This window comes from Pelobates fuscus, chromosome 7, assembly GCF_036172605.1.
Source record: "Pelobates fuscus isolate aPelFus1 chromosome 7, aPelFus1.pri, whole genome shotgun sequence".
NCBI classification, from domain to species: Eukaryota; Metazoa; Chordata; class Amphibia; order Anura; family Pelobatidae; genus Pelobates; species Pelobates fuscus.
In genome coordinates, this window is record NC_086323.1 from 79789128 (window position 1) to 79815908 (window position 26781).

General features: G+C 39.0%; 1 protein-coding gene across 1 annotated transcript in view; it reads left to right on the forward strand.

The window, feature by feature from the left end:
- Nucleotides 1-227: 227 nt before the first annotated feature.
- The window catches only part of FNDC7 (fibronectin type III domain containing 7), a 31054-nt gene continuing 4500 nt past the window's right edge, over nucleotides 228-26781 (forward strand). Inside the window, exons 1-10 of the mRNA XM_063427339.1 lie at nucleotides 228-359; nucleotides 11812-11830; nucleotides 12667-12924; nucleotides 13070-13324; nucleotides 13677-13937; nucleotides 14129-14386; nucleotides 15248-15502; nucleotides 16781-17038; nucleotides 21030-21284; nucleotides 25368-25622. Of these exons, the coding sequence (XP_063283409.1) occupies nucleotides 297-359; nucleotides 11812-11830; nucleotides 12667-12924; nucleotides 13070-13324; nucleotides 13677-13937; nucleotides 14129-14386; nucleotides 15248-15502; nucleotides 16781-17038; nucleotides 21030-21284; nucleotides 25368-25622 (2137 nt within the window). The 5' untranslated portion in view covers nucleotides 228-296. The remainder of the gene's footprint in view (nucleotides 360-11811; nucleotides 11831-12666; nucleotides 12925-13069; nucleotides 13325-13676; nucleotides 13938-14128; nucleotides 14387-15247; nucleotides 15503-16780; nucleotides 17039-21029; nucleotides 21285-25367; nucleotides 25623-26781) is intronic.

Consider the following 26781-nt stretch of genomic DNA (forward strand, 5'->3'; position numbering starts at 1 on the left):
GATCTAGGAGTGGGCCCCAATTTGGCTTCTTTCCTAGAGCCCTGGACAACCTTAATCTGTCTCTGCAAGACATGCTACATAGATCAACAGTACAAAGCTTGATTCAGTGACTTTTCTTTTAACAATGAAGGGGTGGTCTGATAACTTGAGTATACAGTATCTTAGAGCATACACCTGTATTACCTCCACCCTCATTCAATCAATAGACTGTAGGGAGGGAGCCTAGACAGACCTGTATTTTCATATCATTTGTTACACGCAGTCTAGAAGGTGTGCAGAAACCTACAAGGCAGAAGATGGGAATAAGAATTCCAAATTATCATTTTGTGCTCACAATCCTGCTTTATACTTTGCCGGCCGTAAGTGAACCAACTTTCTTTTTATTTAGCCAATGCACATCTATACATTTTAATGCAGATTCATTTGTTTAGAGTTAAAAACCGTGTCCTGGTAAAATTGTTAACTTCTTTGTTGCAGCAGGTTACAGCAAATCTTTCTGTTTCGCAATGTATTACTTTGCCTTTCAACAAGAAAACAGAATAATAATTACAAGTAATATCTTATCTTTGTTAATTTTAAAAATTCAAGGTGTGAGTATTGTCCCCTATTTATTCACTAAGCGTCAAATTATAGTGAATAAAAAATACAAATTGTGAAATATAGCCAAGATGGTAATATAGTTGAGTTGGAAAATGTTGCCAGATCAGATATTTTAGTTTCAATATTGAATAAAAAGATAACATTATTAAATTAATCTCTCAGTAACTCCTAAATCACACTGTCAGTTGCAATTAATAACACTGATTGTATATCGTTAATCAGTCTTTTGTGGATTAGGAATGAATAATTATCAAAGTTTTTAATACGCTGTTATTGCTATTAATAAAACACCATCATAGCATGTATCGTTAAACAATAACTTGAGCCATTAAATATCAACTAAATGGTGAGTGGTAGTGAACTGAAAATCGAATTGCAAAATAAAAGATTTTTCCTAGATTGGCTATTTTGAATTACATTTTACTTTTTAAATTTCACTTCACTACAACTCTGTTTAATGAATAAAGTCAATGAAGTTATCTGTCATCACAAAATTTGAGAAACGATGGGAGAAAAACACTAAAGGGTTTATTTACTAAATTGTAAATTTTGGTGACTTACAAAATATAACCAACTCAGCAGAATCAGATATATTTGTCACCAGACTAACTAACTTAGTATAAATTTTGCACATCAAATAAACAGCTCACTGTTTCACAAATAAACCCCTGTATTCGTAGGAATTAAAAAAGAAAGGAATTTATATATTTCTGTGGGGTTCTACAAAAATATCCTAGCACAGGGATAGGCAACCTTCGGCACTCCACTTGTTGTGGACTACAACCCCCATAAGGCCCTTAATGCTGGCAAAGCATCATGGAAGGTGTAGTCCAACACATCTGGAGTGCCGAAGGTTGCCTATGCCTGTCCTAGCACTTTGTCCCAGGACAGTTCTTGTTTAGCCTTGATAGACGTACCTTCAGGCCGGCCATTTAAATATGACAATATTTTCTGTCTGGGGAGAATTCTAGGGTTCCTTACACCAGCGCAGCCTGGTTAGGAATTTACAGTCGGAAGGTGGAAAGGTCACTTGAACTGTATGAGCCAAATTTGTCTGTCAGCAGCTGGAAACATTCTCCTGTTTATGAATGAAGAGATTCAGCAGACAGCTATTCACCGGATATATGAACTCATTACCTGTGCTAATCTCACATAGCAACCAGGGAATCACTCCACCTGGCAAATAGAATGTTAGTAGTCACATTTACTGTTCTTTAACTGCAACAATAATTAGTCTTTGCTAATTGCAATACAAATTTCATTTGATTGCTGGTAACAAAATGGTGACAACTGGCTCAAAGAACATGTGTTGAACAGAGTTTAATATACTGCTACTGGGCAGTCTTTAGGGAGAAATTACATGTTTTTTCTCAAAGAGTGTACTGTAGTGAGTTGGTAATAGTTACAAATGTGAATATGATTTACAGCATTTAAGCCAAAATTCTCCAACCCAGCTATACTTTGGGTTTCTGTGAATTAAGTGTTTAGCTGATATTTTATTCAATGCCACATTCATACGGAAAACGATGCAATACTTTAGTTTACTGAGCTATCATGGGGCATTACTAAGAATTGACCTTTGTTTTAGTGGCAATTAACTTGCAAAACCGTCAAATTATGTGAATAAAAGTGATAAAAGTATTTAAAACGTGGCTGGGATATATTCTTTTTCCCCCAATCCAACTATTTTGCCACAGTTTTGAAAGCTTAATTTCAGTTTAAAGCAGTTTCTGCATAGTGAATACAAACCCATACGGATCATATTGCTAATGCTAATGATTGTTTGTTGTAATCCAGGGTATTAGTGAAAGGAATTGAAGATTATATTAGCTTTAGTGTACTAATAATCTTAATTTTAGTAATGACAGGAGGCGAATATTTGCATATCTTTCTTTACTGAAAACTCCAGCAGCATAGAAACAGTAACAACCAATCAGAGAAAAGATATGCTGCCCATAAAAGGCCCTGTCTATGACATCACTTCCTCTTTCTTTGAAGCGAAACAATAAACAGCAACAATAAACATAATCATATTACGTCAACAGTTCAAAACATATTAGAATATCCAACTCCAGTAGTTCCGTGATGCAGAGGTATGGAAGGTGAATCTTTGTCTCGATGAGAAGACGTTCACGCTGCAAGAAGAAGAAAAAGGTGAAAGGTTTCTGGCGTGATAACTTGTCCGCATACAATAAGCATTAAGCATCTGACATACCAACGAACATTAGAGTGTGAAAACATATCAACATATATTAATACTAAAGCAATGGTATTTAAGAATCTATAAACACCACATAATTCAAGGTTCATGTCTAATATTCAACCTATACAAGACCCTCAAGATACGGGTCTAATTAACAAACATACAAACCATAACGTACTTACCTTCCTGAACATAAAGGGCATATTCTGTTCCACACGAGAAACATGGGAGGGATCCTATAGGGTGGGAAATATTCGCCTCCTGTCATTACTAAAATTAAGATTATTAGTACACTAAAGCTAATATAATCTTCAATTTTACCACATGACAGGAGGCTTCATATTTGCATTTTTAAAGCTTTGAATTGACCAATGTGAAGGAAGCATGAGATGTTGTCGGAATAGAACGTTCTAAACGTACTTTCTCGCGCCCAGACCGCGCAGCGTATAATGCCGGCTAGGGGAGCGTCAGCCTGAAAAGTCTTGTGAGGTCGCCGCTCCCCTGACCGAGTGGGCTCCGAAACCAGGTTCGACGCCAGCGAAAGACAATAGCCAACGGACCCATCTGGTCAGTGTTGCGGTAGTCACCGGTCCATGAGGGTTCACGTAAGACGTCAGGAGGTGACCCGTCGAATGAGTTCGAAGGGGGATATTGATATCGGCATACCCATTAGCGTTCTGACCACGCATAGTGTGGTGTCTGACACTGAAGACGAATCGGACTTAGTTCGTCTCGACATGGTAAAGGCAACCCCATCTGGTGTGAGAGAGAAACCATCCATATCGCAAGCCCTAACGTTCGCCACACATCTAAAGGATTCGAGGCATAATAGGAGGGCTAGTTTGGCTGAAGGTTGTTTCAGTGACAAACAAGGATTGTCCGATCATTCCCTAAGGGATCTCAGCACCACATCCACCTGTCAGAGGTGTGAGTACTTGGGTGCCAGGGGTCTCGATAATTCGGCACCCCGTAGTAGTCGACAAAACCAGTGAATATTGATCTACTGACCTGCCCTGTACCGGAACGTGCGCCGCCGATATGGTGGGTCAGATCACGTTGAGGGATCGATATGACCGACCCACGAGACCAGGTGTGACAGATAGTAAGGATCAGCGTGACAGGTGCGGTAAAGGGGTCGGAATCCCTTTCCACCCACCAATCACTCCAGGCCGACCAGGCAGAAATATAGCATTTCCTGGTGCCGGGAGTCTACGAGTCCCATAGAAGGACTTAGGTGATGCAATAGGTCGTGGACTGATCAGGAGCCCCTGAAACCGTCCAGGTCACTAGTGCCAGTAGTCCTTCCCTGACAAGGGAGTGAGCTTCCCCTCGCGGTCCCGTCGGAAGAAGAGGAAAGTCAGGGAGTAGTAGAGGGTCTTCGCGCGACATCTTCAGGCGATCCGGGAAACCGCGGTTGATCTGTCCGAGGGGTGTCATGAGCAGGAGCGATATCTTGTGGGTACGTGTGTATCGAAGCACCCTTGCTATTGTGGAGAACGGCTGGGGCACGTTTGTAGGATACATCCACCGTTTCGCATCCGGAGGAAGAGTCAAGGATCGTTCAGCCAATTCAAGTTTGTATGTGAAGTAATCACTATCGAAATTCCGTCCTCATTTCTGCGGACAGTGAGATCCAGTGGTTCTAAGAGTGGCCGGTGCGTACGTATCTCGCCATCAGCTGTTGCATGGCCCTGAAGTGTAGTGGGCCAGGGAATATCGCTTGTATGGAGGAGGAGAGGGGGAGAGGAATCCCGCAATCCGGCGAGTATCCTGAGAGGAATCGTATCCAACCTTAGGGTGTGTCTGACCTCTATCCTTATAGAGGCGATCTTTGCCCTAGACCGACGCGGAACGTGGTTCTCCAAGCCGATGTCGAAAAAACCGAGGAATTGGCCCAACTCAGATGGAGAAGCGATCATTGTTTGTGTACTACCAAATGAGTAAACCAGTCGTTATCGCTTAGGAGGTCTTGTAGAAGATGAATTTCCTCTATCTTGAAGTGTTTGTGACATAGCCTTGTAGTGTCTGGAGAACCCCGGTGACTTAGGTAATCGTCTCCCAATTCCGTAAAACAGAGAGAGGCTGCTGGTCGTAAAACTGGAAACAGTTAGCTATGTAGGTCGACTCACTAGTAGAGAAGCGAGTAAGAAAATATATGAGGACTGTGTATACGACCTGGAACCTGTCGCCCAGAAGCGGCTGGCGGCTCGGTTCCGCTACCGACCAGTCCTCCCAAAAACATCCTTCCCCGTAGGGGAGACTTGAATAGATTTACGTGCTCCTTGAGTTCTGCCATGAACACTACGTCAAATAGTAGGCCTTGTGCTTTTGGGCCGAATTCTTGTAGTTCCTAAGTCCCATAATGTGTTGTTGATGTGCACCAGAACAGAATTGCGTCTGTCGGCGCATAGTACGCCAGCTATTGGGCTCGGGCGCAACTACCACTTTGTCTGGGCGTTTGGCCTTGAGGCGTGCGCATACTTCCATCCCCAGAGGGTTGCGCAGCCAATAGCGTTCATCCAGGAATGGTCCGTCTTCGGTCACTCTGGTTTAGTGCCGCTATTGCTACCTCTGCCTCGGCCGCTGTCACCGAGTCAGGTTTCCCCAACGTACTTCGAGGAAGTGTCCTCCATCAAGCGGTGTGGGGTAGAGCCCATAACAGAACCTTCTCCACTGAGGCTGCTACAGCGGCGTTTGTCATTGCCTAGAAATCTTGGGAAGGTTGAGTGTCCACCATGACTCATTCCCATCCTGTTTGGAGACAGTGGTAGTCAGTGGGAGTAGTGGTTGAGGATCAGCACGTAGGAGTGCTAGACTCCTGGCAGAACTGGGGATCACCCGGGTAAAATGGTTTGAATTGCCTGTTTAGTTTGTTTGAGAGTATGAATACCTGTGGCAGGTGTAGAGGGGTCACCTCTATTAGTTTAATCTGGCTACTGAGAGCCGCGGTGCAGGCCCGACTGACAGGTAGTGGTGTCTGGTCAGGTTAGCCGGGTCCACCACAAATGTACGCCAGAGCTGTATGTACGGTATTAAATTATACAGGCTGATTATAGAGGCGCGTGGGGCCTGTCTCCATAAGGTCTGCAACCGCAGGACCCACGTCTGTTTGGTTGGGTTCATCCCAGGTGGTGTGCCATGGTAACCCAGAGGACACCCACAGCAAAGGTAATGGTCTGTCAGTGACCTTGCATGCATATCTGGGGGGTCACCCCAGGTGGTGTGCCATGAAAAGTACCCAGAGGACACCCACATTATAATTATTGGTACCTTGCAAGTATTGCATGCATATCTGGGGGTCACCCCAGGTGGTGTGCCATGTAAAAATAACCCAGAGGACACCCACGTTCAATATGTACACTAGGCACCGTAAATATACATATATGTATCCCTGTGAAGGGTACTACGCAGTACACTCAGTTTCCTTAGTGGTCCTGCCGTCAAACCGTATCCTGCATGGTACTGTTGCTTTAAAGTAACTGACAGGCCGTGAGAGGGCTGTATATGCACGTAGTCAGTGAAATCAGGGCTGTATGTGTTTATCCCTTGAAAATACAGGCCCTTGTGCATATCATCGGGGTTCACCCCGGGTGGTGTGCCGTGGCAATCAGAGGACACCCACATCAATTGAAATGGGCCGTCAGCACCCTTGCATGCACATCTGGGGGGTCACCCCAGGTGGTGTGCCATGAAAAAATACCCAGAGGACACCCACATAAATGTTGCACCCTTGGGTACAGTAATGTAATATAACCCTGTGCCGGGTAATCAGTATAATATTCCCTTTTGAAGGGTATAGCAGAATTTGAACCCCTGAGGGGAAATAACGTTGCATCCGTCCCTGCAGGGACCAGTGAGGCAGTATGTCAGTTAAGGTATGTATATCATATATAGTACAGCCTTCATACCAAGAAAACTCAATTGTGCCTGCATAGACTATCTTGTGCCGAACAATAAAAAACAGGACCACCATCAGAATGTGATCATACCTACTGACCTTGCACAGGATGGAGAGTAATGACTACCAGAAACTTAAATTTGTACCTTAAAAACTGGTACGTAGGCAAAAAGGGATACATTATAAAACTAATTGATTAAATTTTAACATAGATAATGAATGTTATATACTAACATTTGATAAAAGGTGCCAGTAAAAATACCTTGTTGGTTATGGGAACAGGTGATATATAAAAATTGTAATCCCATGTAAAACATTTTAATGAAAATCATTGAGTTTTTCATAGGTGCCCATATTGGGGCTCAAACATGCATATAGCTAGAATAGCAGTCTGTTTGTTTGCAGGCAAACAGCATGACACCTAAACTGTGTGTGGTAGCTTTAAGTCAATAGCAGTGAGTGTTTAAAGCCATCTTGCAAATATGGATTTTTAACCGATCTATACATAGCATGTGACAAGGGTTGAAAAATGTGAAATAGTCCATATATTTTTACTAGCTTACTATTTTAGCTGGTGGTCATATATTTATTAAATGGTTAACTTACTAAAAGGAACTAAATAGTTTAGTTCCTCTGGAAGTAAAGCGGGGGTTGGGGGGTCCCTGAGGGGGGGGTCCCCCAACTCCGTTGCGGCGATCGGGTGATTCCCGAAGCGCCGAGTGAAGAGAGAGAGGGGCCGTCGCAGGTCTCGCGAGCCGCGAGAACCAAGATGGCCACCGGCCGCATGAGTGGGTGAGAGCTACCCGCTCGCGGCTGCGAGCGGGAAGGGAAAAAGAGCGGCAAGAGACAAATCTAACCCCGGCTACCCTCCACCTGTCCCTACCCAGCCCCCTGTGCCAGTAAGGGCCGGTCCGCGCGGCGAACGCGGCACGGACAGCCGTGACGCCCGCGGACCGTCAGCCCGAAAGAAGCGAGGTAACAGAGGCACAGAAACAAGCAGGGCGACTGAGTAAGTGAAAACAGGAGGGGGACAGGTATAGGTAGATAGGGGTGAATAAGGAAAAAAACAGTCATAATACATTAAGAAAAATAAGAAAAACCAGTAATAATACATTGAGAAAAATAAGAAAAACCAGTAATAATACATTAAGAAAAACCAGTAATAATACATTAAGAAAAATAAGAAAAACCAGTAATAATACATTAAGAAAAATAAGAAAAAACTGTAATAATACAATAATAAAGGTAAGAAAACAGGAATAGTGCAATAAAAAGACAATATAAGTACATAAACCAGAGAGGTAAAATTACTCTGACCTGTTGATGGCTGGAGCAGCAAAGAAAGAGGAAGTGATGTCATAGACAGGGCCTTTTATGGGCAGCATATCTTTTCTCTGATTGGTTGTTACTGTTTCTATGCTGCTGGAGTTTTCAGTAAAGAAAGATATGCAAATATGAAGCCTCCTGTCATGTGGTAAAATTGGTAATACCAACAGTCAGTACATGTTTGTGGCTACCAATTACCAACAGGTTCTCATGGTAAACCCTTACATTTAACTTTTACATGCTCCTCGGATCTGCATCCACAGATACCCACCACCATTTAGTGTTAACCATTTTGCAATTTAGATGCCTTTCAAGGAAAAAAGCATTTTCCAATTATTTTACATAGCTAATCCACAAGTACACTAGAAAGGCCAACTCTGCTCCACCAGTATGCTACAAAAGGCTAACTCTGCTTCACCAGTATACTATGAAAGGCTCACTCTGCTCTACCAATGCTCTACAAAAATCTCCCTCTGCTCCACCAGAACACTATAAAAGACTCAGTGTGCTCCATCAGTATGCTATAAAAGACTCACTTGGCATCACCAGTACATTGGAAAAGGCTCACTCTGCTCCACCAAAACACTTTAAAGGCTTGCAGTGCTCCACCAATACACTTTAAAGGCTTGCAGTGCTCCACCAATACACTATAAAGGCTCACTCTGCTCTATCAATACACTACAAAAGGCTCACTCTGCTCCACTAGAACAGTATAGAAGGCTCACTCTGCTCTACCAATGCTCTACAAAAATCTCACTTTGCTCCACTAGAACACAATAAAAGACTCAGTCTGCTCCACCACTAAACTATAAAAGACTCAGTCTGCTCCATCAGTATGCTATCAAAGGCTCACTCGGCATCACCGGTACATTAGAAAAGGCTCACTCTGCTCCACCAATACACTATAAAGGCTAACTCTGCTCCACCAATACACTATAATGGCTAACTCTGCTCTACCAATACACTATAAAAGCTCACTCGGCTCCACAAGTACACTATAAAGGCGTGCTGTGCTCCACCAATAGACTATAAAGGATCACTTGGCTCCACAAGTACACTATAAAAGCTCACTCGGCTCCACAAGTACACTATAAAGGCTTGCTGTGCTCCACCAATACACTATAAAGGCTAATTCTGCTCTACCAAAACACTACAAAAGCTCACTCGGCTCCACAAGTACACTATAAAGGCTTGCTGTGCTCCACCAATAGACTATAAAGGCTCACGTGGCTCCACAAGTACACTATAAAAGCTCACTCGGCTCCACAAGTACACTATAAAGGCTTGCTGTGCTCTACCAGTAGACTATAAAGGCTCACTCAGCTCCACAAGTACACTATAAAAGCTCACTTGGCTCCACAAGTACACTATAAAGGCTTGCTGTGCTCTACCAATAGACTATAAAGGCTCACTCAGCTCCACAAGTACACTGTAAAGGCTCGCTGTGCTGCACCAATACACTATAAAGGTTCACTCTGCTCCACCAATACACTATAAAGGCTTGTTGTGCTCCACCAGTACACTATAAAGGCTCACTCGGCTCTATAAGTACACTATAAAAGCTCAATCAGCTCTATAAGTACACTAAAAAGGCTCACTTGGCTCCACCAATACACTATAAAAGCTCAATCAGCTCTATAAGTACACTATAAAGGCTCACTTGGCTCCACCAAAACACTATAAAGGTTCACTCTGCTCCACCAATACACTATAAAGGCTCACTTGGCTCTATGAGTACACTATAAAGGCTCACTCGGCTCTATAACTACACTACAAAGGCTCACTCGGCTCTATTAGTACACTATAAAAGCTCACTCGGCTCTATAAGTACACTATAAAAGCTCACTCGGCTCTATAAGTACACTACAAAGGCTTACTCGGCTCTATAAGTGCTATATAAAGACTCACTCGGCTCTATAAGTACACTATAAAAGCTCACTCGGCTCTATAAGTACACTACAAAGGCTCACTCGGCTCTATAAGTACACTACAAAGGCTTACTCGGCTCTATAAGTGCTATATAAAGACTCACTCGGCTCTATAAGTACACTATAAAAGCTCACTCGGCTCTATAAGTACACTACAAAGGCTCACTCGGCTCTATAAGTACACTACAAAGGCTCACTCGGCTCTATAAGTACACTACAAAGGCTTACTCGGCTCTATAAGTGCTATATAAAGACTCACTCGGCTCTATTAGTACACTATAAAGACTCACTCGGCTCTATTAGTACACTATAAAAGCTCACTCGGCTCTATAACTACACTACAAAGGCTCACTCGGCTCTATTAGTACACTATAAAAGCTCACTCGGCTCTATAAGTACACTATAAAAGCTCACTCGGCTCTATAAGTACACTACAAAGGCTTACTCGGCTCTATAAGTGCTATATAAAGACTCACTCGGCTCTATAAGTACACTATAAAAGCTCACTCGGCTCTATAAGTACACTACAAAGGCTTACTCGGCTCTATAAGTGCTATATAAAGACTCACTCGGCTCTATAAGTACACTATAAAAGCTCACTCGGCTCTATAAGTACACTACAAAGGCTCACTCGGCTCTATAAGTACACTACAAAGGCTCACTCGACTCTATAAGTACACTACAAAGGCTTACTCGGCTCTATAAGTGCTATATAAAGACTCACTCGGCTCTATTAGTACACTATAAAGACTCACTCGGCTCTATTAGTACACTATAAAAGCTCACTCGGCTCTATAAGTACACTACAAAGGTTCACTCGGCTCTATTAGTACACTATAAAAGCTCACTCGGCTCTATAAGTGCACTATAAAGACTCACTCGGCTCTATAAGTGCTATATAAAGGCTCACTCGGCTCTATAAGTACACTACAAAGGCTCACTCAGCTCTATAAGTGCTATATAAAGGCTCACTCGGCTCTATAAGTACACTATAAAGGCTCACTCGACTCTATAATCACACTTTAAAGGCTCACTTGGCTCATGTGCTCTTCCACTATGATCATCTATAATGTCAGGATGTCGTTAAGTGTTTTTCATACACCTGACTTGCCAATTTCAGAATTATTTATTGATGTACACCATCCATATAGGTAGACTTTAGTTTTTAAATGTTCTTAAATATTAGATAAAGGCATTTTTTTTTATTAAAGGATAATGTGATATAATGACCTGAAGCAGCAGATAGATGGTACGTTTTACCACCTAACAGGGAAATCAAGTGTTATTTTGCATTTAGCAACTCTTATTAACTTCTATGGGAGACATTATAATGGGTTTAACAGCTTCTAATTACCAATGATCAAATATTAAACTTTGTAATATCGGTAACACAAGATTGCAACACAACAAGCATGGAATCATGCACACAGTGAGAAGAAAAATATATTCAAAAAATCGTTAAAAACCCACTTCTTCATAAAAGCGTATCAATTAAACTGTTAATAGCTCCCGACTGATTCCTCTTCTGCAACTGTCATTAGTCTAATACTATCCTTACCTTTTTGTGTCATTTTACCCCACTCCCTCTAGCCCATGTAAGCTCATTGAGCAGGGCCCTCAACCCCTCTGTTCCTGTGTGTCCAACTTGTCTGGTTACAACTACATGTCTGTTCGTCCACCCATTGTAAAGCGCTGCGGAATTTGATGGCGCTATATAAATAACATAATAATAATAATAATAATAATAATAATAATAATATAGTAGACCAAGCAAAATTGCTGTTAACTTTTTGCCAAAGTTAGATTTTACAATTGAAATTTTAATATGTTAAACATATTTGTTTGTTTTTTTCCAGATGGCTTCCAGCAGCTCAGGTAAATCTCATTCTCTGTGATGTCACTTTAAATATATGTATTCAACTGGTGTAGTGGTTATAGTGCTTGGAATAAACCTGTAATTCAAATGTATTTTTCAAAAACCAAAATGAATGTCAAAGTAAAAAGAAATCAATTATAAATATCCAAGTTTTTCTATGTGTGCATGCAAATATTCATATATTCATGTTCTATGTGCACTATACATGTATTCTAGTCCATTGCTCAAATCCCAAAAGAAGAGACAACAAGAAAAACGTTGTTAAATGTATTTATTTTTTATTTATTTCTTAAAGTGTCACTTTTGAGCTTTTCATAAAGTTTGAATTAGTTTGAAATTGCAGTGCAATCTAAACATATAGATGAAACAGATTTGGGGCTACTTTGTCTTATCTAAGTGCCTTTCTTTGGCATATGTGGAGCTTCCACCACCATCGCCTGCCGTTTCACACCAGCCATCAACAGTTGTCATCTCTCTTGGGCACCATATGCATTATCTTATTATCAACAATATAATAGCAACAATGGCTCCCAGTAGTTGAAGTTGCCAGTAAGAAGCATGGTGGAAAAATAAGGTAGTGATGCCGAGGAAGGGAAACATAAGGTAATTGTATCTCCTTGACCACTTACTCCCAGCCAAATAAAAGTAGACTTGTCACTTTAAGGGCAAGGTTGCAAATATTTTTTACAGTGCTGATTTGATATGCTAAAGCTGTTAATATGTTGTTCTACTTGAACAGCACTTTAAAATCTTTTTGCTTGGGAGACACTTACAGAAAACAATATTCATACAAAGTGCAACAGATGAAACAAAGCATTTTTTCCCTCCCTTGCAGCTATTTCAGTATCCATATATGACGTCACATCAAGAAGTGTATATGTCCAGTGGTCAAAAGTTGTTGGAGCCATGTCCTACAAAATTATGGCATCTCCTGTCACGTCTGCAGTCTCATCTACATTTGCGGTGTATAATGCCGCCATTATCATGGGAACCTTAAATAATCTTCTGCCAAACAGCAACTATACAGTCACAGTGGAAGCCATGGACAAAGATGGCGTCATTCTCGCTCATGCTCAGACCCTTCAGCTTACAGGTTGGTGAAAAATATTAAGTATTTCTAAATAGACCGGGCTGTAAATTTGTGAACTAAAAAAATAAATCTTTAGCTACATGATTGAGTAGAGTACAGTGAGTAAATGTAACTGTTTTTTTTTTTATTTATTTTTTTTGCTATACAGCTCCTGAGGTTCCCATCATTGACAAAGCATATTCCAAACTAAGTAATAGTATCACCGTGGAATGGGCTGAGGTAACTGGAGCCTTCAGCTACTTAGTAACAGCCCAAAATGGAGAATTCTTTGCTGAGACCATTGTCACTAGTTCCCCGGGGACTGTTACCGGCCTGCAAGCTGCTACAACCTACAGGATAACGGTGAGATCAATCAACTCTGCTGGAAAAAGTCAACCATCCCCTCCAAGGCAAGCAGAAACAGGTATGATGTGAAGATTAAAGGGACACTCCAGACCCTTAAAGCACTTTATCTTGCTCAAAAGCTTTATGTGTGAAGAGTTTGTCCTGTTTATTTCCTTTTACAACAAGTGCAGATTTCCATAGAATTTTACATTTTAAGAAATTAGCCTTGTTACACCACCCTGGCTTCAATCAGATAACTACTCGTGTTACTTCCTGGTTTGGTTAACTCAATGGTATTAAACTCAAGAGGCAGCAATTGAAAAGAACATGGCAATATGGGGAGGAAGGAAATGTCATCTGACACGTTGTATATATAACTCTAAATGTATGTCCACTGTTACCATATGTAAATGGTTTGTTTCATTCCCCAGTGCTACCTGGACCTTTGGTGACTGTGATCTCCTCTAGCAGTGATTCACTCACTGTAAGCTGGGAGCTGGATTCCTTGGCTGAATCATACTTTGTGTCTGTCATGAGATCTGATGGTCAAGGCATCAGATGGAACCAGAATGTAACTACCACACCCATTATCTTTACCTCCTTGGATCCTGGCACCATCTATACCATCAAAGTCCATGCCTGGAATGTGGATGGAACGCCTGGGGATGACAGCACCAAAAACCAAATTACACGTAAGAATCTATTTAACTAATGTTAACTGTGTTCTCAGATGTTCTAGTAGTGTAACCGACCTCTGTTTTCACACATTGTTCCAATACACTGTCAGTAAATTTAAAAATCATATTCTGAAACCTAATTTTTTTCATGTATGTCTTGCCCCTTCTATCCATTCAATTGTATATGTACAATACATTCCTTTTAGGGCCCGTTTGTCCATCAGATCTTCAGATAATATTCAACAGTGGAGAATTAGAAGCCACATTTACAGTAACAGGAGCCGAAGCCACAGTTAACTACACAGTGAATCTTTCCAGTGAAAATGATAGCATCAACTGCACAACTTCTGTGTCTCCCTGCACTATCTCCTCCCTGCAATGTGGCCTGGAGTATACAGTGTCTCTGGCAGCAAGCAATGATGCAGGATCCACCATGGCCAATAAGACATGGACTTTAAATTCTGGTACGTTTCCAGTATGGGAAATAGTAAGGGGTTAACAAATGGAACTTTTATTTGCTTTTGGAGACTTGATAGCTTTAAATAGCTCCACATACAAGAACAGAACTATTTTGTTACCAAAAAAAAAATATGACCAAGAATTTAAAAACACAGGAACATCTATAAAGATTTTTGGTTGGTAAATGTGGAGAATTTGTCCACTTGTCCTGAATCTTTGAATATAACTACCAAGACTATGCGGACAGTAGTCTGGTCCCCTAGTCAAAATAAGGCTCTAAGCCAGGGGTCCTCAAACTCTGGCCCCCCAGATGTTGCTGAACTACAACTCCCATGATTCTTTGAATTACATAGATAGCTAGAGAATCATGGGAGTTGAAGTTCAGCAACATCTGGAGGGGACGGAGTTTGAGGACCCCTGCTCTAAGCCCCTTTTGTATGTAGCCATTATAAACACAATCAAATACACAAGGTTATTCGCTAAATAGGAATTTTTCAGAGTACTTATCTAGGTCTAAAATTTAAAACTTCCAAGGTAAGTGAATGGCCCTTAAATGGGTTTATTCATTATAGCATTGATTGGGAAGAGACAAAAGGAAATGCAAATTTTGGTAAAAATAACCTAACTAATAATGACACATTATATAGGTATCCAAGTGGACAGCAGCAGAGATAAAAGTAGTTGATAATAGAAGGCCTGGGGAGATCTTTATAATGTTCCCATAAATAGAGTGCAGTGCAAAAACCCTCAAAACATATATATCGTAGTATATAAAAGTGTCAATAACCACCAACTTTGCAAACAAAACATTGCTTTAACTTTGGTTTTAATGTGTTATTTTTAATGAAAATCTTTTCTATTTCCAGTCCCATGTGCACCCAGTGGAATCAGCATCATGGAGGACAACCCTGGTAACTTAACAGTTTCTTGGTCAAATGTTAGCCTGGCTGAGTATTATGTGGTTTTTGTGAAGAGCGATGATGGCTTGGAGGTCCATTGTAATACATCCCAGACAGTCTGCTACTTCCCTGCTGAGTGTGGTTTCATATACATCATGAGTGTCTTTGCTTATAGCAAGGTGGGACAGAGTCCTCTGGGGGAGATTCTCAACTACACAACAGGTATGTTCCATCAGTGACTTAAAATGTTTATTTTAGAATGGATTGGGGCTGCCTGATATACCCTCACCAGATCTATGGCCAATCAGCAATATCTTTGCTAAACTATGTTTTCTTAATGGTGGGAGCTCAATATTTGAATATGGTTGCATAAGGGATGTAACTGAAATGTAAGTAAACTTTAATGCAATATATACTTCCAAAACTAATCTAGAAGACAATCCACAGCCATTACTTCTTACATCAAAGGCATTATAAGAGCTTTTTTACAAACCAGAATCCAAACCATCAACATCTTTCATTGCCCAGACCCCTGTCAAGGTCATGTTCGCCAACCAGTACTAGAGTAAATTTGAACAGACTAATACTTTTTGTAGGAGATGAGATGTCATAGTTTCGGATATTTTCCCCACAAAATAACCACTTGCTTCCAGATAATGTAACTGGGAAAAAAACAAAACAAGTACGTCACCCCACCCCCATACGATCGAAGTGCTTGGTTTATGGAGGCATTTCTTTTCAAATTACAATACGTGGTTGAACTGGATAATACCATTCAGAAGCCCATGTTTCACTGTCTCTAGAAGTATTTTTTTTTATTTCCAGTCGTTTTACTGATTTTTCTTCCACCTAATAAATGTAGTTTGTATGTCTGAATATACTTGCCATTTAGATAAATTTAAGCTGTCAAGTTTACCTACAGGCATGTAACCTCTTTATTGGACTAACTAAGTCATCAGCCCCAAATCATCATCCATCCCTGCTACAAGGCCTTTTAATTTTACTCGGCTTGTACAGCGCTGTGGAATATGTTGGCGCCTTATAAATGCCAGTAATAAAATAAATAAATGACACTGATGAAAATATATACTTATCTGAAGATTGTTACCTCTGTCTAAAAGATAGCAGTGGCTCGGTGCTTAGTTTGTGTATGCATGCTTCGCAAAGACGTCATTCATCACTATTCCACAGGAAGGCCTGGGGAGATTAGAAAAATTAATTCTGGAGTAACCTTTGAATTGTATATTTGGTAGCGATTTGGCTAATATTATGTACAGATTTAAAAAAAAGAAAAACAATGTATAGAAGGCCCTTAAAAAAATAATAAGAAAAAAACTTTTGATAAGTGTGAATATTAGCCCTTCAAATAATGTATTGATTCCACTTGATTTCCTTTGCTGGCATCCTGGAGGTTGCATGTTATCATCTTGTGTAAAATAGAGTTGCAAGAATTTTGAATCTCTGTGAGATCCAGTTTCTGTCTTTTTCGTGTTTTTCCAGCTCCCTGCTGCCCCAGTGATTTCAGTCCTGCATACGTGTCCACCGATACATTAGAAATAGTTTGGACTGCTGTCCGTGGTGCTGAAATGTATGAGACTAAAGCAGATGACGGAACCAACATAATACTGTGTAATGACACAGCCACTGTGTGTGCCCTCTCGGGTCTACAGTGCAACACGCTCTATAATGTCACAGTGTATTCATACAGTGAAACCAGGGGCAGTAATACATCGTGTGCATCCAAAATGATGACAACAGGTATGTAGTCCTAAACCTGCTAGTAATTTGGCATTTGCCTCTGTTCTATAAGCTTCATTATACTATAAGAAAAGATAGTTTCTTCTTAATAAAAATTACTTATTTAAAGTATAATATCTGAAAGGGGTTGTCATTTCCTAGCATTTTCACTGCAACGTTTACCTGTCTCTTACATTTAAAATGTGTGTGTTTGTGAGGTTTGAAAAATAAAATGAAATGTAGAAACCCACGTGGCTCTAATTACCCCTATCCTCAAATTGAGTGCCTTCATCTTGGCTCCATTCATTATATCGTTATGCATTCTACCTTTCGGGCCTGTCAGTCATCAGAGAGAGAACAGGAGAACCAGATGCAATTTGTGCCCTGACTGTGCCAGACTGGAACTAGATTGTGATTTCAATGGATCACATGAAAAAAGATTAGCACAAATTACAAGTATATTTCGAAGACTTATTAAAGGCTGTAAATCAAAGAGAGATGATGGTTGCCCTTTAATGGTTCTGCTTCAATGCACAATGGATATGTGCATCATGATTTATAGGCGAGATGACAGATAAATAAAGCATAATACATATAATTCTATTGGTAGCAAAAACAACCAAACTAATGCTACTCCAGACATTTTGTTCAGGGCAGAGGGATACATTTAAAATAGATTAAAGCAGATTGTATCTTTCTTCATAAAACCAACTTTCTCCCCTTCCTCCACTCACCGTACCGATCCAGTTGAAGAAATATGCATTTTGTAAAGTTGTGATGTTTTTTTCCTGATCAATCATGGCAGCATTTACTCATGGGTTAGCTCCTCCCCTCACAGCAGAAAGGACAGGAAACAGAACTCTGAAACTGGTATAAATAGATCCTCCCCCTTCCCATCAGGCAGTCTTTTTTCCTGTCCTTGAAGGGGAACATTATAATTTCCTTTCTGCAATAAAATGTATTCTTTTAGGCTCATATGCTCCAGAGGACTTTGATACTGAGTATTGCAAGTATTTTAATTGACATTGGAAGGTCTTTCCAGTTCCTAGACCATTCTACCAGGCTTACTATTTCTGATAAAATTCACCTGCTACCAGAACAATAGAGGAAATCCCTGAACACGTAGTTCCATTATGGACCTCTCTTCTGATATCCATGGGGATTCTTCTAGGTGTCCTTTATATCTGGAATTTGCAACCAATGTGTGACTTTAAGTGGTTGATTCATCCTGCATATTATAAGGTAATGCAGCTTGCTGATGACAAACATTTGACTGATTTTTACATGGTCTCTGTACCTAGATCGGTATAAGTTATGGTCACTTCTAACATTGCATTGATTTAATACTTGTGGATTATATGCTTGGTTTGGTGTTGATATCTTGCAGATAAAACCAACCGCTTATTATCACCACAGGCTCTGCCATAAGTACTTCATCACTATCTGAAGATAAGGTAAGAGTAAGTGTGCGATTGTTGGTTCTCATAAGGATAACTGAATATCTTCTACTATCCTGCTTATTATGTCTGTTGCCACAATGTATCATGTGCCTATTGCATATCTCCTACTCAGGTTGCACAACAGTCTCTAATAAATTTGATTATGCTCTTTGGCATAATCTCTACTATTTACAACAATATGTTTATCTTTGAATGTAGGTACTGATGTGGTTGGCCTACATTGCCTACTTATAATTTAGTAGTTACCACAAATTCTACGGTTCATACCGATATTCCTTTTTTCCTCAACTAATCTGTATATGATTCTTTTTGCCTTTGCCTAGTAATGTTATTGGTTTATACCTCTCCTGTAACTGATCATTACTGTATCAATTCATCCACGGTGTGTAGTATTGTTGTGAGTCTGATTTTGCAATTTATATTCATTGTTGCAGTGTTTTTCATAACCGGCTCTTATTTCTCTACTAGGCTCTGCCTCTTTCTGACAGGCAGATATTGATTTGTTTCCTGTATCTACAGGTAAGTAGTTCACTAGGCAAGAGGACGCAATGTGAATTGCCTTTGATAAAAACATCCAGAAAGTAGTGTAATTCTCCCACGTTAAATAGCATGGTGTGACTGTTCTCATCCAACAGTGTCTGATTGTTCCAGTATGATTTCTGGAAGTTAACGGTTTGTCAAGGTTCTGATTTGATGATGCCATCCATTTGGTTTTAAATTTATATCAGAGAAGGACATTATCCTTTCTTGTTGACATAATAGATCTATATTTTCTAGACCGTGTCTGGGTTTCATGGAGGTTCTCTAGACTAGGCTATCATGGCCTTAAAACCTATTTGGCTCTATGTTTATTCAGGATATTTCAGACATTTGAATGCCAGGAGGTTGCTGACCTTGCAGCCTCTAGGGTAAATTGACTTTTCTGAGCAGATTTTTTGGCAATATCCTATTGATTGCTTGTTTGGCTTTTTTTTTTTTTTTAAAAGTCTTCTAAGGTTTATGCAGCTCTATTATGGTTTTTATAGCTATTAGCTGTTTTGAACTCTGTCCCTCCCTCGATATGTATACTGCTTGGGTAATCCCCATGAGTAAATGCTGCCATGATTGATCAGGAATAAGGAAAATTGTTTCATACTTACCGTAATTTTCTTTTCCTGATCATTATTCATGGCAGCATAACGTTCCCACCCATATACTATAAGAGTTGTGAAGCTAGTTACAAAGACTGCCTGATGGGAAGGGGGAGGATCTATTTATACCAGTTTCAGAGTTCTGTTTCCTGTCCTTTCTGCTGTGAGGGGAGGAGCTAACCCATGAGTAAATGCTGCCATGAATAATGATCAGGAAAAGAAAATTACAGTAAGTATGAAACAATTTTCCTTATTTCTGATAAAGCCAATAATAGAGCACTGATGGTAGATCAATAATACCTTTTGTTTCTTCATTAAACTATTGACCAATCTACAAACGGTTGTAAATTATACCAAGACCTTAATAATAAACTGTGTTGCAGTTCGGGGTTTGTGCCTTCTTTTCAATGAACACCAGCAATACATATTTGTGAAACGCTGAACTTGATAGACTTGAGTCTTTTCCCCTTCAGCCTATATTACAAAGTAACTATGTAAATTACTGTGTAACTTAGTCTTAGAGCAGTGGTCTCTAGTCTCTCTGTTAGGATCACAGAGGATGGAACAGGCTTATTATATTAATGTAGAACAGGGATCCACCCACAGTAAATTGTTTATTACTTTCTCAGGGCATTTTAGACATAATAAACTAGAAAGGTTCTAATGAGATTTCACATGGTTTATATCAGTTTATATTGTGTGAATGGGTGACTGAATAATGGATTGCCAAGTATTGCAATGTATATAACTCATGTTTGAGTCAGATTAATAATCCTTACCTTGGAGTCCAGCCACATAAGCTGTTCACCTATTTTGTAACAGGTTCGTATGGATGAGGCTGTAACTGAATTAGACTTTTAAATAAAAATAAAAATACATTCTATCCCAGGGCAAAAGGTACATCCCCAGATGTTGTAGAACTGCAACTTGAGGTTTTGCATTTCTAAAGTTGGCAAATCATTGTGGCAGTTGAAGTTCTACAACATCTGAGGGGGGGGGGGGGAGTCTCTCTTTTACTTAGCCCTGTTTTCTTGTTTTATCCAATATTCAGTCTTGACACGTTTTTCAAAAACTCACCTTTTTTTTCCTCTTGTTTTTTATCTTTTCTTTCCACAACATCTTTTGGCAGAACATTAGATATATTATTTGTATGCAGTGGCATACACTGAATTAGTTTACCTTGAAATGTAGAGATACATGTAATTCATATCTTGTGACATGTTGGCCTGCCCAAATGTAGCACTCAAGTTGCAAAGATTTCACAATTAAAGATGCCAAATAAAGACTTCTGTAGAAGCACCCCATATTCTACTATTTCTAACTATGTACTCATTTAACATTTTGAAATCCATTTTATTTTGTATAACACCTGTGAGCGTTTTTTTAAATGATACATTTTTCCATTAATAAATCTGTTTCTAGCTCCATGTAGCCCAGAAATAACCAGTATCACAAAAATAAATGTGACCACGTTTATGATACAATGGAATTCCAGTAGCAGTGACACAATGTATACTGTAACTGCCAGAGGAGATGCTGGACTCATGGAATGCACCAGCTCAAAAACATCCTGTGCTCTGGAGAACCTTCCTTGTGGGGAGACATTTATGGTCAGTGCTGTGGCCATTGCACCTTCAGGAACAAGTCTGCCCAGTTACAGTATGCGTTTGGAAACAGGTAAAATGTTTTTGAATATTCATGTTTATTTTGAACTTCAGAATCTAATTTACTCAATTGCTAATTGCTAATTTACTCAAATTATGTCAAATAACTGAGAACATTTTTCATAAAGGCAGTATCGAAGAGCTGCACTTCATAAAACTGTTACCAACAGAGTAAAATGTTCCTCATACCAACAAGAAATAAATTGAACATAAATTGATATAATATCTAACCAACTTTTATTGTAAAACCATGCTGTAATTTGCAATATACAGATTCGAAAAACACTGCTGAATTACGTGTTACTGTAACAACATCTTGCCTGTCAATAAGTAAAGAAATGTATATCAAATTTACTCTAGATTAATAACATTTTTAGTCAAAATTTAAAAACAAATCTGATGTTTTCCCTAAATTTGACATTAAAGCATCGTTTTTTTTTTGTTTTTTTTTAAGATTCTTTATTTTTCATTTTTCAAAAAAGACAGAAAGGAAAGTTGGTTAATGAGGTAACAACAGTAGGGCATAACATTGGGTTGTCACATATATATCTGGTACATTACTTATAAGTGTCATCTTTGTGTCTATACCATTTTTTGTGGACCGGTATTTGTTGGGGGTCTTGAGGTCGGTATAGTTAATTTCGTTATCTATTTTCGTTCCCTCGGATGGAGAAGGATCTAACTGGGGCGCTATGCCCAGGGTTGGGTGGGGAGCCAGGTTTGGTAGCTCTTTAGCTTCAGTCGATGGTATAGTTTGTGAGTCGACCGTACCAGGGGTGTTGGTGAGGGTCATTTCATGGGGGGTTGTTCGGTAAGGAGGCTACTGCCTTAGGTAGGGTTATTGGGTGGGATTGGTTTGGTAGAGCCTGTCATGTAGTTTTGTTTCGTTGGTAGGAGGGGGGAGGGTTTTCCCATAGTAAATTAAACAAAAAAGATTTAATAAATACTATATTTAGTTAATTATAACTATATACAATATAAGTTTATATATTGTACATAGTAATATAAGAATACACATACAAACATCTAAGTATCATATACAGTATGTCCTATAGGTAAAGGTTCTGTAATGCCACTTACCAATTTCGATGTATCTGCATCAATTTAGCCGTTTTAGTGCAGCGTCAGTTTTACAAGGCTACCGTCACATAATTCTGGCCTCAATCAAACCTTAAATAATGCGAGCTATGACTTTTGGGCCTCTTCATTAATTTTTTGTTTTTTGTCTCTCCCGAAGCAGTGTGTTTGTGCAGAAATCTCTAATTGTAAAGCAAGCACCTAGTCCTATCTTACCCCATGTCACCTACGACCAGTGCTTTTTCGTGGCCTCGCAGCCCTTGAGTGCATTGTTCCTGACCTGGCTGGTTCTGGTCTTGTATTGCTTTCTGCTTTCCCATGACTAGGCTATGATTCTGACTCTGTGTTTTGCATTGTCCTAATCATAGTATTTCCATAGTACCAGGCCTGGCTTGTCCTAACTTTGTTTAAGCTTTACTCTGGCTTGTGTTTTTATAGTATTAGCACCGATGTGTTGTATTTCTTTCTAAGCTTTAAGCCCAGCTACTGTAAGGTTGGGTAAAATGCCTGTCTATGTTTTACTCCTGGTCATTTGATAGACTGCTGATTTATATATTGCTGAGGATCTATTGTATCCTCAAAATAAAAAATACAAATCCTCAAAATAATGTTGGCTGATTAGATTAATGTTAAAAATATCACTTATATTATAAAGTTATAAAAAAAAAAAAATGTTTTTCCAAATAGTCAAACTCTTGAAATGGAAACTCTGATCTGATCCTTACAATAAAGCATCATAAGAAAACAGAATCCTTGAAAACTCTTCCAATAAATATATAAAGAAGATTAAGTTACACAGGGTACAAACTAACATATTTTTCACCAATATATAAAATAAATCATAATATGATAATATGACATAATAATCAAAGTTTTCCACTGTATAAAATAATAATAAAATAATAATAAAAAAACTTACTGAACACACTCCACACCATAGAATCCATGCAAAAACTGCTTGAAACTATTGAAATGTTTATTATTAAATTATTATTTAATTATTATTAAATCCACATGATTTTGATGTCATGCCTTGATACTACAAATTTAGAATGCTTTTTTTATGCACTGAAGAATGTATCAGTTAAGCAATGCCTGCTGTTATCAATGACCTTATGTTCTGTTATATTTTTTGTAGAAATATAAACAGTATATATATGTGTATGATACCTTAGAGTGAATAACAATGGTATCTAAATATACTTATACTTATCTGATAAAATCAAGAACAGCCTCTCAAGGTCGTGGCCCAGTCCCGACCTTTTACAACATATACAAAGGCAAAGGAGAAATGAGATACGGCTGTATACAATCTAAAACAGGAACAGAAAAAGATACATAGTGTAATACAGTAAAACACAAAAATGATGCGCCAAGATAATATTGCACTCACGAGATTAAAGTGAATAATGCGCCTGAACAGGTGCCTGCCCCAATACGTTTGGGCGGCTGGGTGTCTCCACTTTCCACTGGAACTCCAAGCGGACCAAGAAATGGACTGAGACTTCAGTAGAGGTGAGTAAAATAAATATGCAGATTTATTGTAGAAAAAAGGCTACAAATAATAGCCGTATTCAATAAAAGTATAAATAAAAGAGAGGTCCTACGCGTTTCGTTCCTATGCAAAGGAACTTCCTCAGGGACCGAGATTCAAATAAAATCAATCAATACATAAAAAAATGCATACAATACTATCCCCCTAAAGAGTCTCTTTAAATAGGCTAAGCCTATAGTTCATTGGTGGATCCGGTGGGAGTTACCATTGATTGTAGATCCTGTTCAGTTGCAGAATATTCATCAGACCTGTTCAGGTGTAGAGAGGTGTTCCAACATTCGATTTCGGCGCCAAACGGAAAAACCGGAAACCGGAAGTAGTATTCCGTTTTCACTTCCGCGTTCCATTGCCCTGTGCGTTCCAACTCAGAGATGAAAAGTGGTTAAGCATATCGCCACCTAGAGGTCGCCTAGGGTATAGCAGTTTTGAAACATTTGCAGAAAACAAGCACATTATAAAGAATGTCTTCCTAATAAAGATGATAATCATAGTGCAATTACTTAGATCCATATAACTAAAACCCTAAAAATAATCAGTGTTTACTTAGTTTTCTACTATTACAATTAAATGTATAACAGTCACATTTAAACTCTTTGATAATTAGATTATATGTGTATTACTAATAGTGAAAAACTTTTCAATAGCATTTTGATCATATGCGATCAATAAATTTGATGAAACATTCTATAGCTCAAATGATCATATTATATATAGGTGCTAAACTAAATAATAATTAATAATGTCACACTTAAAGGCAACCAGGAAGTATTACACTATGTATCTTTTTCTGTTCCTGTTTTAGATTGTATACAGCCGTATCTCATTTCTCCTTTGCCTCTGTTATATTTTTTGTCTACTGAGATGTACATGGGGAAAAAAAATATTTTGTTTCAATCTATAAATTTTCTGAATTAGTTTAGTCCAATATTTGAAAAATATTGAATTCTAAATTTGAATGTCATTATATCCTATGGGGAATGAAGGTTTCAGTTACAAAGTACCAATAATGGGTGATTTCTGCTAAAGTGCTGAAATATCAAAATTAATAAAAGCCCTATTCTTAATTTTGATCTTTTAGCTGTTTAGTAGATAGCTTCAGAATTTTCTGTCCTCACATGAGATTGTCATATTTAAGGATACCAAATAATGGAGCGATATATCTGCTAAACAGCTCACTGATTTGGTATCCCTAAATTTGGCAATCCCACATAAGGGTGCCAATTTAGAGAATTGTATCCTAAACTGCTGAAATACCAACATTAAGAGAAGCCCTTGTCTTAACTTAGTTTTTTCAGTTGTTTAATAGATAACTCCCTACTTTGCTATTCTTATCAAAACAAAAATACCCAAAATGAAATGATTTGATTAATTACGGATACAGTTGCAATTTTAATCTTACCCAGCAATTTACATTGTTATAACGTAATCTGGTTCATCTGAATTATTTGGTTGTTTTTATTTAAGATCCCTGCTGCCCATCTGACCTTGCAGTGGTCCAAGTCACTCAGTCTGTGACCAACGTCAGCTGGTCCATTGCCCCTGGAGCGCAGACATATACCACTCTACTGGTGTCCCCAAGAGGTCAGGCAAAGTGCCACACTCTTCAAAGCCACTGTCTACTTGGATGTATCACCTGTGGCACCAGCTACTCTGTGTCACTGAAAGCCATAAGTGAAACTGGCCTGACTTCAATGTGCACATATCACGGCTACTCATCAAGTAGGTGAACTGATCAGTGACAACCTTGCTGTGATCTCAATTTAATCTTAAAAGTTAAGCTTAATTCTGAAAACACTGCTTTGAATGCAGCCTTTCCTTCTTTCTCTTTCCCTCAGTCACTGGAAAGCAGTCTAATCTCTTTTCAGATCACGCTCTCTTTTTTTAAAGGGATAATTTTGTGTGTTTGAACATGGCCTCGTTTGTTGATTTATTTGAAGAGAAACTATCCATATCCCACTGACACTGTGAGAATGACAGTCTCACTTGCCAAAACCTGGTCTCTCTCTCTTTTTATTTTCTCTCTCTCTTCTTCTCTGTCTCTCTCTTTCGCTGTCTCTCATTCTCGCTCTTTCTTTCTCTGTCTTTATCTTTGGACTATCTACACTAAACCCCATATTTCACCAACTAAGGCAAGTAATAAAACTCAATGTTGCTCAATTAGATGCTTAAAGCATTGCAAGATTAACCAGGACAACTGAATGTTGACCTCCATTGGATCTTTGATCTTGCAGTTGCACACAGTATCAAATTAAGGTAAAATCTGCCACACTAGGTCCTGTTACCCTGCTCATACGCAAGAGAGAATACTGCATTGTGGAGCTTAGCTGTATATAGACTGATATAAGGAAGACTAGGGTGCTTTGGGGAGATAGTTAATTTGACATTTATTTTTCATTTCATTTTTAGTTTATCATTACTGACTAATTCAGACCAATTCTAAAGAGACTTTGGAACCACTTGAAGAAAATAGACAAACACATAAAAAATATTGTTAAAGAAAATAATCAGGGGTGGCAGGGATCAAGGAAATTTTGAGTATTAGCAGAAGAAAATCACACAGTAGACTTTTGGTGTAGGATGTGATCTGGCAGGCTACGGGGATAGAAAAAAAAGCCATTAAAAAACCCCACCATCATGAGATGCCTGTCAGCAGGTGACGAATCTCCGCACAGATTGATGAGCAAGGAGATATTTTTCCAGGATTAAGAAATACAAACTTTAGCAGCCAAGAAAAGCACATAGCATATTATCAGCATATTATCATTATTATCATATTATTATGGAATATTATCATCTTTTAATATAGCATAATTTAACTAATATTTAAAGATATAAGCTTGAAATGTTCAACTCAAGTTGTCTGCACATACCGGTATGT